The sequence below is a fragment of the Lactuca virosa genome, chromosome 4 (assembly GCF_052849685.1).
Source record: "Lactuca virosa cultivar CGN04683 chromosome 4, Lactuca_virosa_CGN04683_v6, whole genome shotgun sequence".
In the NCBI taxonomy this organism is placed as follows: domain Eukaryota; kingdom Viridiplantae; phylum Streptophyta; class Magnoliopsida; order Asterales; family Asteraceae; genus Lactuca; species Lactuca virosa.
The window spans coordinates 411,832,416-411,847,198 of NC_136429.1; the positions used below are offsets into that span (position 1 = coordinate 411,832,416).

At 34.6% G+C, this 14,783-nt stretch overlaps 1 protein-coding gene across 1 annotated transcript; it reads left to right on the forward strand.

Moving 5' to 3' along the window:
- The first annotated feature begins 286 nt into the window (after positions 1-286).
- Positions 287-7,828, forward strand: LOC145106532 (uncharacterized). Its single transcript, XM_079043488.1, has 7 exons — positions 287-349; positions 398-538; positions 1,153-1,347; positions 1,834-1,908; positions 1,985-2,152; positions 7,618-7,677; positions 7,763-7,828. Exons 1-7 carry the CDS (start codon positions 287-289, stop codon positions 7,826-7,828), a joined length of 768 nt encoding a protein of 255 aa, XP_078899614.1.
- The last annotated feature ends 6,955 nt before the right edge of the window (positions 7,829-14,783 follow it).

The window sequence follows — 14,783 nt, forward strand, 5'->3', positions numbered from 1 at the left end:
AAACTAGACAAGGGCAATATTGGAAACAAAAAAATAATTAAATCATATCCTAATCGATTATAATTTTGCAAAATGATCTCTTTCACACAACCCCAACCCTCATTATACTCCAGACGACTTTCTTCTCCGATGCTTCCTTCAACAACTTTCTTCTCTCCCCCGACATTTGTGCCTTCTCTCCCTTCTGATCGGTAGAAAGCAAAGAGTGTTGCAGCACCTCCGCCGCATCATCTTCACCGACCAGATCCATTGTTACACAAGCTACTGTATACAGTGTAGTCTTCTAATGGCATATCATCCGAACGATTCTTCCCAAACATCACCACCACATCATCGTCACCACCATCAGGCTGCTAACAATAACAACAATCAGTGGCTATCGAGATCGATATTGTAGAGGAATGTTAGTGATGCTAGAGGAGACGACGGAGTTCCGAAAGTCTCTACCGACTCAATTATCGTCGTCGCCGTCGTGATGTCTTCTCACAACTCACCTGATGATATGAACAATCATTCCAGAAACATCGCTGCCAGTCAGGTTTGAACTTTTCCACTCTGAATTTCAGATTTACACAAGTTTTCGTACATCCATCATTTTCAACTACTTCCGGTATCATTCAAAAAATAAGTATAGATTTAAGTTCATGTAGGTTTATTAATTCATAAATTACTAATTAGATCTCTCATTTTTTACCCATATTTCATCTAAAAAACTGTTATGAATATATATGCACACTCGAATTGAAACCGTTTGAATGAAATTAGAATAATAATTCGTTGTTTTTCTAACAGATTGATTATGTGACAGCGTAAGATTAACAATCGCTCAATTTATCCATCTAAATTTCATGTGCCTTCTTTAGTTTGTTTGATTTGTTAGATCACATTTTTCTGTGGATCAGCGAGTCAAATTGAAGTTTAGTGATGTAGTCAATCTCTCTTATTGCCTGTCAACAGAATTTGATGGTCAGCATGATCCTAATTATATAGCAGAAATATAATTTGTTGGAGTGAATCTATGAAAAGTGTGAAAGTTGCCATTAATTAAACTCAGGATTCAGGATGTTATGCTATTCTGATGCCTTATATCATTTGCAGTCACGTGTACTACTTTTTGATTTTTATGCCTCAGTTACTATGATATTAATGCAGGTTCCATTCCAAGTTCCACTTGAAGTAAATATTATCCTCATCGGTTTCAGTGGAGATGGAGGCTATAGATACACATTAAATTCTCAAAAATTGCAAGAGTTTCTTCAAGTTGGCTTCCCTACTCACAGGCCCTCATGTTTGGAGACAGGTGAGCCCCTTTATATTGAGCATCACATGGTGTTTAATGCAATTCCAGTATGCTCTTTCTACATAGTGTCTTTTAGAGAGTCTAATCCACAGTCCCAATCCAAACTGGTTTACCTTGACAATGTTTCCACTTTGGCATTCCATTCAGATTGTAAATGATATGTGCATAAATTGATTTTTGTTTACTGTTACAGCAACTCTTTAGGAGTAATTTCTTTTTAACTTGATTAAGATTCCATTTCAGAATCTTTAGTGGGATCATCATCCCATTGCTTTCGCATTATTTTGAGTTCGGTTTATTTCAATGTTTTCCAAAGAAACACCTTAGAAATTGGTACCCATAATCATCTACCAATTTAGGCATTATCTTAGAGGGCAGTTATTGTAGCTATGATAAATTCTATCAGGATGTGTTTTCTTTTAACTTAAATGTCAAAAGGAAAGTAAATGAGGAATGGATTATTAATCTCTTTACTATCTTAGTCATATCCTGGTTCTCATCATTGCACTTTTCTTTCATATACTTGCTTACAGGTTGGACAGCCGGAAGTGATAGCATTGGAAAAGGCTCTGAAAGCAGCCATGGTTCCTGCTGGCATTTCCAGAGAGGTAAATTCAAGTGTTTATGTTTGTTTTAATTTATAGTTATGCTCAATATTTCTATTTATATCGTATTTTCTTGTAGACTGATTTTGGAAGGGAAGTGCCTGTATTCGAGATTAATGCAACAGCTGTGGAGCCTGAATTTCAAAAGTTATATTCCTATATGTTTTACTTTGAGAATATAGGATATTCTATTGAAGAGATTGACAGACCAATGCCAACTGCAATTTTTATTGTGAATTTTGATAAGGTATGATCTAACTCCCTGACCTTTTATTGATTGTTATCCACTATTTACCTACCCTAATCTTTATCTTGGATGACTCATACCATTTCATACTTCTTTTAGGATCAAATACCATGTCATTAGATTGGATTCCAGGTGTGTAGTCTTAATTATTATCTTTTTTTCCGTATATAATATCCATTGTATTAATTTGGATGTGATTCATATATTTACATGTGAATTACATGTGATTCACATGTAAATCATATGTGATTCACATGTAAATCACATGTGATTCACATATTAATCACATGTAAATCATATATGAATAATATGTGATTCACATGTAAATCACAAGTGAATTACATATGAATTACGTATATATGTACACATTCATATGTTATTCACATGAAAATCACATGTACTTCACATACTAATCACATTTGATTCACATGTAAATCACATGCGATTCACATGTAAATCACATGCGATTCACATGCAAATCATATGTGTTTCACATGTGAATCACATGTTATTCATATGTGAATCGCATGTGATTTACATATGATGTCATATGTAAATGTGATTCATATGTGAATCGCATGTGATTCATATGTTAATCACAAATGTATTTTTGTGAGTGTTTTTGCATCAATTATTATTATTTTTTATTTTCTTGTAGATTTGGAAGAAATTGTGGTGAATATTGAAGAGATGAAAAATGATAAATTGAAGAAAATAAGGAAATATTGACACGAAGACATGAAAACGCTTTGAGATTTGTAGCATTTTTTATTTTTTATATTTTATTTTATATCGAATAAAATACTTATACTATTATGTTTATAGATTAATTAATAAAAATGAGATTTTTTGCTATTTACTTATGAATATTATAGTATAATAAATACACATATATGCATTTGAAAAAATATGTATATATGCACCTAAAAATTTACTTTAAAAAAAATGCAGATTTTTTTTTTGAAAAAATTGCACTTTTTTTTAAATGCAGTTTTTTTTGAAAAAAATATAACTTTCTTTAAAAAACTTGCAGTTTTGTTTGAAAAAATTGCAGTTTTTGAAAAAATTGCAGTTTTTTTTATTTAAAAATGCAGTTTTTTAAAAAAATTGATGTTTTCTTTAAAAAAAATTGTAGTTTTTTTGAAAAAAAATGCAGTTCTTTTTTTTTTAAATTGCAATTTTTTTTAAAAAAAATTTTCAAAAAATCATGTTTTCTATAAAAAAAATTAAAAAATCTGCATTTAAAAAAAATACTATTTTTTAAAAAATCTGAAAATTTGATTTATGATGTAATTTTTAGACATTTATATTAATATATTAAATAACACAAAAAATTAAATATTAAATGAGATTGGTAAGATGACGATCATGTCCTTAATGAATTACTTTTGATCCAACGCTCCATTTTTAGTTCTCGGGTTCTCGGGAAACTATGAGTTCTCAACCGAGAAAAAAAAAGGTTGAGAATGAGGGAATCATTCTCAGCCCCACATTTATTTGCCGCAAAACACTTAGGCGTACCGTCGGAAATGGATAACGGATAAACATGTGTTTTCCAATTAAACATGTTTTATTAAACTATGTTAATCATTACCTTAATATATACGAAAACATACTTTTTATATTTTTTTTTTATTTTTAGAAAGTCATTTTTATCGAAAAATTATTTTAAATATATCAAAATTCATAATTTTTTATTCTCTATAAATAGACATCTATATTGATATAGTTTTAAGATAAAATAAAAAATATATTTTTTTTAGAGTTTCAGCTCTCGTTATTCATAAGTGAATAAAAATTTATCAGATTTTTATTACAGTTCATTCGTTATTCACTTATGAATAAAACGTATGCTTAACTTTTTTTTTTATAGTTTAAGTATCGTTCATATATGAGTATGACACGTAATAAAGTTTTCTTACTTAAAATATATTTTTTTACATCAGCTTTCATCACATATTATATTTATATATGAATAAAACACGTATTAGTTTTCGTCATATTTTATATTCATATATGAATAAAACATTTATCAGATTTTTGTTACAGTTAATTTGTTATTCATATATGAATAAGTAGTATAAATGATAATTAAACTGTAAAAAAAATTAATTATATATTTTTATTCATAAGTGAATAACGAATGTACTGTAGCAAAAATCTGATTCATTTTTATTCACTTATGAATAACGATAGCTGAAAATATAAAAAAAAAATTATCTTAAAAGTATATCAATATGGATGTCTATTTGTAGAGAATAAAAAATCTTGAATTTTGGTATATTTAAAATCATTTTTCAATAAAAATAACTTCTTAAAAATTAAAAAAATGAAAAAAAAAAACTATGTTTTTGTATATATATTAAGATAATGATTAGGATAGTTTAAGAAAACATGTTTTGTTGGAAACACATATGTATTCCTCATCCATTTCCGTTGGTACAACGGAGACTTTTGCGGCAAAAATAAATGAATGGCTGAGAATGATTCCCCAATTCTCAAACTTTTTGATTTTCTCAAGAACTTACCTCTATATATATATATATATATATATATATATATATATATATATATATATATATAGATACAGAGCCGAAAACCAAGAGATTCAATCTTCAAGAGAGGTCAAAACTGAAATAGAAAGATTCCAATATATATATATATATATATATATATATATATATATATATATATATATATTGGAATCTTTCTATTTCAGTTTTGGCCTCTCTTGAAGATTGAATCTTTTGGTTTTCGGCTCTGTATCTACATAAGTCTTTTAGAAATTGCTTAGAGGGGTGTTCTTGATGTGTGGTGGGTGATTTGGAACTGTAGAAATAATTTCCTATTTGCCACAAAAAAGTGGAGATTAGCCGTAACAACATTGCCACTCAATCGTATTTTTGGGTTAATGATAGGAGTACGGAGTTTTCTGTCAATTGGGTGGATTGGTTTCAAAACCCAAATATTGCTATTTCTTAATATTCTTGTTTTGACCTTTTGGTTTTTTCGGCTAGATTGTAGTGTGGTATGTGTTTAATCCCACTACTGTTAAAAAAAAATAATAAAGACTGCATGTATTTTACAAAAAAAAAAAAAAAAAACACTAGAAACCAATTGCGTAACTTTGTCTATTTTCTAATTATACCCTTCTAAAACCACACAATCAGTATCGATAGAATCTTTGATATAAAACAAAGTTTATTAAAAAATTGTTGATCATTCATTCGATAACTAAAATATTATCTATATAAATATATCATAAAACGTACTCCATGTTATTGATATTTTATATCAATTAGTTGTTAGTAGAAAAGTAAATTTAGTGTGAATATGTATAAATAATGATAATAATATATAATTTGTATAAATAAAATGTAGGGTTATGTTCTACTAAAAGAAAAAGAAGAGGGGGGGAATTAATGGAAGAAGGTTTGACGCAAAGCTAGTAGTACTGTAGTACGGATCTAAGGGAACACGCCAACATCCTTGACCTGACATCACGCACATTCATAAATTAACACTATATATTACGGAAATAAACTCCCTCTCGTATCACTCAAGCCAAACATCGTCCCTAAGATTGGAGGGTGCCTAGCGGGAAAACAACCAGTTTTTTTTTTTTGCAGAAGGTTATCCCGTCCAATGTTTTAAAAACCGGTTTTTCTGCAGAACCAGTAGAGGGTGATCGTTTCCAGGTTCAATCGGTTTAACTGGTTTGACCGATTTTTCAACCGGTTTATATACTCCTCGATCCCAAAATTATTGTTCACAGACAAAAAAACACACAGATTACGAAAGTATTAATTACCACTAAATTTATACAATAAAATGACAGTTTTATCCTTACTTTGCATTTAATGTTCCATTAAATTCTTAGTTGGTTAAATAATAATGAGGGGTATTTTGTTAAAAATGTTATTTATTTTTAGAAGTAGACTATTATTTTAGGACAAACCAAAAAGGAAAGATGGACTATAATTTTAAGACGGACGGAGTAATTTTTATCTCTTTTCTTATTTTTCTATACATAGATACACACACAAATAGAGGTCGTAGATCAATCTAAATACATTAAGAACACATAATCATAAAGTTTACATTAATCCAAGTACATAAAAAAGAAAATAAAATATAATACATAAACAAATTATAGGTTTGATAAATATAAACGTATTAAAAAACTTTATAACATTTATCATGTGTTTTTATTTAAATAAATTTAAATAGATGTGAAAAAACACCAAATTTGTTATGCAAAATGATTTATTTCCATGTGTTTTTATTTAATTTAACGGGTTTAACAGGGTTTTTTCTAAAAATTGGACCGTGAATTCCGGTTTAGAAATAGACATAAATCGGTGTTAGTTGAACCGTTTTCTTCTCCGGTTCTCGGTCCAACCGATTGAAACCGGTTTTTTAAAACATTGATCCCGCCCCCTCTCTTGATTTCACTGGTGCGGTTCTTTTTTTTTTCTTTTTTTAGTAAAAACCCTTAAGCGGTTATTTTAAAAAAAATATTGTTTTTAAGTTGTAACAAGCTAGAATTTGAATATATATATATATATATATATATATATATATATACACACACACACACATACACACATATTGATGATGTTAGGTCCATTAGCATGGCCCAGACAGCTCTGGCGTGCCAGCCTTGGCTGGCGCTCTCCAGTAAGTTCTGTCTGGCGCTCCCTTGCCAGCGTTGCCTGACGCTATCCTGCCATCCTTAACTGGTGCTCATTTGCCAGCTTTTCCTAGTGTACGCCCGCCAGCATTGCCTATTGCGCGCCTGCCAGCATTGTCTGGCACCTGCTTGCCATCCTTGCCTAGTACGCGCCTCCGGGCGGCATTGCCTAGCTCCTTGCTAGTTGGGCTTGAAGTGGGCTGGCCCAAGGCCTGATCTACTTTCCCACGACCTAATTATCCCCTTTAAAGTGAATAGTACCTCCTACATGTAGAGGAGGGGGGCTCTTCCACTACTCTCCACCTTCAACCACCATGCCCATACATTTCCCCATCACTACAAGATGGTTCTCTCTAGCTAGGAAGAACCATCTCATATCTACCAACCGATCTAACTTGATCGTTGGAGCCTGCTTCCGGGGCACAATCCCTGGGGCAGTTCTAATGGCTTTGCTTTGTGTCCTCAGATCTTCGCTAAAACAACTATATAGAAGTCCTCCCGGAGATTTGAGTCGCATCATTTGGCGTCATTCTGGACTTCAACAAGTATTCATCATCTCGTATGGTCTCAAGCTCGTTTTTGCTTTGATGTATTCAGATCTGTTGCGTTTTAGCTCTGGTTTGTACATATCTGTTCATTTTTACCACCATCTGCTTGGATCCTCTTAGCTCTCGCCAAGATCTGCTCAGATTTGCTTCGAATTCGTTCAGATCTCTCGATCTGATGTGTTTTTTTGTTTAAATCTCTCGATCTTATGTGTTTTTTCATTTAGATCTCTCGATCTGATGTGTTTTTTGCTCAGATCTGTAGATCTGGTTCATATTCGGCTCAGGTCTGTAGATATGCTTCATTTTTCACTCAAATCTCAAGACATGTTCAGTTTTTTGTTCATTTGAACATTTTTGGAGCTTGCAAAGGCATGTTCAGTTTCATTATATTTTGATGATTTGTACATCAAGTTGAGGAGAAATGAAATCTTATGAGTTATTACATTATCACTGATTCTTATTATCAGAAAACCCATTTTTGAGCTAAGTTTTTGTGTATGTCCTTTGTCCTCTGAAATAATTGTTTGCAAACAATGATGTGATACATGTACATTTAACAAAACCACCAAAAAACCGTTTACCTTTTAACAAGATAACATCAGATCAATCGTGAAACTCAACATAAAAAATTGTACCTACCCTATCACTATACAACTCACTGTTTTTAACAAAAGGTTTTCAAAAACAAATGGTGCAAGTTGTTTTTGTCTCTCAAAACCGATAAAAAACGGGAAAGCAACTAATCTACCATCTACATAGGGTATAACATCAAAAAGCATATGGGTCCTACATTTTGAAAAATGGAGATGACAGAAAAAGACTAGACCAAAGATAGGCCCCACCTAACTCATTCCCTTCTTGGAACACGACGCCTGCTTTCTTTGGGATTTCTCCGGCCGGAAGCAATCCTCCGGCACATTTCCAATCTCTTTTAATCGCATGTCTTCTTGTTTCCACGCTAACCAGAGCTATACCACCACCGTCAACCCCCTGTTTTCTCGAGTCGCCTGCAACAACCTTAACCATTCCATCACAGGTCACCTTAAGTTGGCAGATGATGACTCCAGCGAGACACCTCCGAGATACCGATCACGTTGACTGCGACCACTATCGCCGCCACCGGTAGCGACTGCAAGCCATTTGCTTCCTGTTCGCCACTAATAACTGAATCTACAACAGCATCGATTGTCTCCAAGAGACAACTCCAACGAAGCATCTCCAGTTGTGTCCGTCGACTTTAGTTTCTTGATTCACAATCGGTGACCAGATACAAAGCGCCATCAGTCAACCACTGGTTCCAGACTGCATCTCCTTCCCCACTCGTCAATCGGCAGCAATAGCTCATTTCATGTCGGAAACCATCATTGGCAACATCACCGCCAGTTGCACACCTTCTCTATCCTCTATTCGGCCTTTCCATCTTTGCCACAAGAACCTCTGGAAACAACAACTTTAACGTTGTCGACCATCGTCGGAATCAACTCTAGTCACCAAACATCTTCAACCGGTGACTAAGGAGATTTGTGCCGCCGAGCTCTACCGATCTCTCTATAGTCGACACCCTCCGACGAGGAGCTCTCCATCCCAGATCACCGGTGTCCTTCTTCTCTTTAGCATCCTTATGACAAATCATAAAAAAGAAGGGGGGAGATACGGTTGCTGAATTGTGCTTTCTCCAAAATTAATAAGAAAAAGTGGTGGAGCCCACAGGTGATATTTGGGCTCGGTTTGCAAAATAAAAATCAGTCGTGCGACGCTCGAATGCTGCCATTTTATCCAAGATATTCAAAATTAGAAGATGCATTGCGGCTTAGACCACTCGACGTTTCAAAAAAAAGAAAAGGAAGAAGAGTAGTGCACTAATACTACTCGCGGGGAGTTTCGAAAAATGATTGTGATAAAAAGGCTCAAACTAAAAACTGACATCAGACACACATCAGCGTATTCTGAATGCAAGGTCTACATATCTGTCTTTTGATCAAGTAAATCAATACCATATATCTATATACTATTTCTATTCAGTAAATCTAAAATATTTAACTAAATCGTGACATGCATTTACCTTCGGGAGTTAAGGTATCTATGCAACAAATACTAACCTACTATAAATAGTAGAAAATCTTTTTCATTAGAACATCTATTTCCACATGAATGGATGCCCTGTATTTTGATACCTAAACAGGAAAATAATCTTCGTTTTAATCAAATCGTTTCTCCATCATTGATGCTTAATTATTGATCGCATACTACTCAAGAATTGTTTTCAATATACAAGTAGTTTTCCTTACAAGCTTAAACAAAAGCGCAGGTTGTGAACAAATCCCAAAATTGCATGTTTATACCCTTTAACTGCCATTATCATGTATTTATCTTACTATTCTTTACATAGTACGTAGTTGATAACTTACTTTATTGTTTACAATGGCATGTACAAATGAATGAGGACCAAATATGCAAGCACAAGCCAATGTCATACTTTCATCGTTCTCATTTTCACCTTTTCTAAATAGGGGGAGTAGAAGGGTTGACACAAAACTATGCAGAAGTGTTATTTCTATTTCGAGTCAGGAGCTCAACTTCACAATGAGATGATATTGCATTTGATAGTGCATTCCCAAGGCGACATTAGTATTCTAGATTGAAAGAGAAGCCTCGTGGTCTAACTCCAGACAACGACCGTGCTGCCTAACTCCCTGCAACCATGCTGTGACATCCCCAAAATCACGGCCAGAAAAGACCGGTTTCATTTATGCTTTTAAATAAAATCAGAGTAATCCTTTGATTAAAAGAGTTGCGGAATTTGTTCCCAAAACAAAATATGATATGCATTTATCAAAGCATTTCATAAAGAAATGTATTTTTCATTATATAACAAAATCTCGGGATGTCATGTTCCGATACAGACCAAAAGCATAAACAATACAAAATAGACCTTGCAACAATTACATATAACAACAGGTCTATAATCCAAAAAATATCTTGACAATGTCATCCAACTTATGCCCTTGCGCCACTACCTGTAATACAAAGAAACTGAGTAGGTCAGGCTTGGGAGCCTGGTGAGCATATAGGGTTTTCAACCCACAATAAATAATTATATTTAATTTCACCAACCAACAATAACCCGATTACTCATTCCCGTTATCCTCACTTTATGTCCCTAAAACAACAACTATTACAAGGGACCTAATCTATGATTTTCATCGGGACGGACATTACTGCAAAGGGGCTTCCTTAGTAATAGATGTCCTAAAGGCAACCATGAGGGGGATAGAGTACACCAGTGAACACATCGTTCACAACACCTACAGGTTATGAGCCTTCTAGTGTTCTACTGGACTGTCTAGAATGAGTCTGTGGTCGTCATCCATACTCCGCTAGATGACTAGATCAACAACGACATCGAGGCCTCTCATCATTTTATTTCTTCACACACCAACTGTCTACCCATGTTCTACACAACATATCAGTAGATAAAATATATACATTTATATACAGCTTAAAGCCTGTACAAAACATTCATTCAACAAATAGTTCAAATAAACAAATAATATATAAACATGTAGCACGTATTTTATAAAGAATACTTCATATCTATGTGTTAGAAGAAAACGAATATACACTCACTTGATAAGACAATGATCGGACAGCACCTCGTCTCTTAAAATAAACTTTTCCGATAAAACCGGGATGTTTTTCTTGAAAACCAGGCTTCTCGCGGGCAGAGTTTCGGCTCGAAAACTTTACTTCTCGGGATCTTCGGGACTTCGGAACTTGCTTCGGGGCTCGGCAATAATACCGGGGCTTCGGAATAATTCTGGCACGAAAAACGAGACAAAACGAGAGAGAGAAGAGAAAAAGAGCAAAAAGATCGGCTGCCCTCACATCCTTTATATAGGGGCAGAAGCCTCGCATTACGCTGGGCGTAATGCTCAGTACGCGGGGTGTACGCTTCGGAAATCGTCACTGCATGCGTCATCGGAGCACTCGAGTGCGAGGCGGGTCACGCTTCGGTGTACGCTAGGCGTAGTTCGGATCAGATCAATGACTCCTTCGGATATTATCCGGAATTCTTAATTAAATATATATTTTAATTATTTATAAAACTTCCGAAATTCATATCTTCCTCATACGAACTTCGTTTTCGATGTTCTTTATATCCACGCGTAGGTGAGACTACGCTCTACAACTTTCATTTAGACTCCGTCGGCTAATTTTGAATTTATTTTTATTATATTATTTTTAGTAGGCAGGGACAGGAAAACTTCGTTATAAAATCATAACTTCTTCATCCGACGTCCGTTTTCGTCTGTCTTTTCACCGTTGCACTACTAATGACGAGATATTCGATTCTCGTTTAGATTGTTTTGGCTAAAAATCACTCGATCTCAAAATCGAACTTCGGGCTGCATACTGCTAAGTCGAAACTTAGAAAAATCATAACTTCCTCATACGAAGTCAGATTTAGACGTTCTTTTTATGCACGCTCTCGGTTTAACGTATTCTATGACTTTCGTTTAGATCACTAAGGCTAAAAGTCACTCTATCGCAAATTTCACATTTTACGTCACGCAGCGTCGTGCCGGTTCTGTCGCGAAACTTCGACAGGTCATAACTTCTTCGTTATAACTCGGATTTCAGCATTCTATATATATTCAGAAACCTCGTTACGACCACTACCACATTCTTCATAGATATCGGCTTTATCTAACATTTTATTTCTACGCCTATTTTTATTCTTAATTCAATTAAGACACACAATTAAGCATAAAACACATAATACTCAAATAACACATTCTTATTATTTCAAAATGAGTTACAAAGGTTAACCTAGACTATTACAACAACATTAATGCTTAGCCCAGAAACACGGGCGTTACACGTGCCGAACAGCTCTTGGTAGCCTCGCTGCCCAGCTCTAAGCAACCTCTCCACCAAACTCTCAACAACCACTATGTGCATCCTAACAGCCGTGCTGACATACTCCCATCAGCCTTACTTCCTAGCCCTCAGTGGCCCTAATTCTCAACTCTCGACAACGGTCCCGCTACACACCTCTTAACAGTAGCTCCACTATCTAACTTAGTAGCCTCGTTGCATAGCTCTCGACAAACCGTCAAAACAATAAGGAACCAACCATCACTATAACTAATGATGCAACAAAGCATCTTGTGTCATTACACTTTATCTCAAACTGATCACCCGGGCCAAGCACATAGATTGCAGGCTGCTACGCCCACTCTTGCTAAAGATTCAGAAGGTTCATTACCTTCGCCTTGAGTCGCTTGGCTTCTTAGCCCAACTCCATTATAGCGGCAAGCTACACTTACATGGTTCATAACCTTTTCCTTGAGTCATTTGGCATCTCAGCCCGACTCCATTATATCGGAAAGCTACGGCTGTAAGGTTCAAAACCTTTTCCTTGAGTCGCTTGGCTTCTCAGCCCGACTTCGTTATAGAGGAAAGCTCCTCCTGCAAGGTTCGGAACCTTTTCCTTTAGTTGCTTCCCTTCTCAACTCGACTCCATTATAGCGACAAGATCCGCCTGCAAGGTTCAGAACCTTTGCCTTGAGTTGCTTGACTTCTCAGCCTGACTCCATTATAGCAACAAGTTCCGCCTGCAAGGTTGAGAACCTTTGCCTTGAGTTGCTTGGCTTCTGTCACACCCCCGAACCGGGACGGCGGAAACGTCCGGGGGCGGGTTACTTCATCTTGTAATGTCATAACGGTTGATTATAAATGAGACAAGCAACCAAACATCATACATTAAGATACCAACATGTATTGTTTACAACTTTGCGCTTGTTCATGAAATTACATCACAAAAATAATATAATGTATGACATTTCAAAAATACAACAAATATCCAAAAATCCATAGCTGCAAACCTACTTACTGAGTCCCTGAGAATACAAGTCGTTTTGAAAAGCATCAACATAGAATGTTGGTGAGTTCATAAGCATGTTTGTAAGAAAACTTTGTAATAGTTTGTAAACTTCCAGAAAATACAATATTTTCTTGTAAAAATAGTTTGTGAGTCTCGTTTCAAATCATATATAATTGCATGTGTGTTCTTTGTTTATCTTGTTTGAAAATATATAGAGAGTGATTCCCATAAAATCCAATATTTTCTGTTATACGAAAAGTTGTGGTCTTAAAACCCTAAGACCCGAGTGGTGAAATTCGTTGCGAAATAGATAACACGTAGTTTTGTACTTTATAAAATGATAGAGTATATGTTATGCGTAAATTTTAAAAGATTTTTGTTATTCTCTGTGTGATTCGTTACAACCATACCAATATGACTAAAGTGCCTGTCTTGATGTTCTTCAGGAGTCGGTTTCTAAAGATAAATGTCACCCTAGACTGGCCTGTCCAGCTGTAGCGAACATATCATGTGTGGGGGTGTCAACCCCGTATAGATCTATACACAATATCCCACTTTGCCTCCAGGAGACTCTGGTTATAACTATAGTACTTACGATGTACACTAGGTAGGTATGAGTGAAGGAGCGTCTCACAAGAGCCTTAACGGAATTTACGCGAATATTGAATTCCATTATTTAACGTTATAAATAATGTTACTAGTGTATATTTTTTACTACAAATTGTAACACGCAATAATTCCTGTCGTAATTTATACAGTTTACGGGAAATGTTTAAAAATGGCCCATTTTTACTTTTGTTGTCAAAACTAGCCCATTTTACCATAATTGTCAAAAATAGCCCATTTTTACTATAATTTTCAAAAATAGCCCATTTTTACCATAAGTGTCAAAAATAGTCCATTTTTACCATAAGTGTCAAAAATAGCCCAAGTTTACTATAATTGTAAAAAATAGCCCTTTTTACTATAAGTGTAAAAAATAGTCCATTTTTACCATAGGTGTCAAAACTAGCCCATTTTTACCATAAGTGTCAAAAATAGCCCATTTTTACCATTATGGTCGAAATGACCCATTTTGAGTGAAATCTCAATATTTTTCCATTTTTCAAGTTTTCGTGACAAAAAATTACTTAAACACTTTCTTGGACATATTTTTGTGATCCTTAACTCAAATCAAGAAAATCTTACCTTTTCACCTGGTAACATGTTTCCATTTTTGACAAACACCAAGATAAAATCAAACATATCAAGATATCTAAGCTCCAATAACTTGAGACTTAGCAAAATCTCGAGTTCTTGGAGTGTAACCATGAGATTTCCACATTTCATCATACATAAACATACATACACACAAATACATGCAAATATACAAAGATCTTCACAAGACTAGACTTGTATCCTCCCCTAAAAGAAAGAAAACTTGAAAATAAGGGGTATGAAGCTCACATTGGGGGCTTTTTCGAGTTGTAGAGGAGAATGGAGAAGGTTTTCGGCCCTAGTTTG

Excerpts from the sequence above, each read along its gene's own strand:
- LOC145106532 (XM_079043488.1), top strand. The coding sequence starts at position 287 with ATGGCATATCATCCGAACGATTCTTCCCAAACATCACCACCACATCAT. Across the intron at positions 539-1,152 it reads GAAACATCGCTGCCAGTCAG|GTTCCATTCCAAGTTCCACT; the intron begins GTTTGAACTTTT and ends ATATTAATGCAG. Across the intron at positions 2,153-7,617 it reads TTATTGTGAATTTTGATAAG|ATCTCTCGATCTGATGTGTT; the intron begins GTATGATCTAAC and ends TTTTTCATTTAG.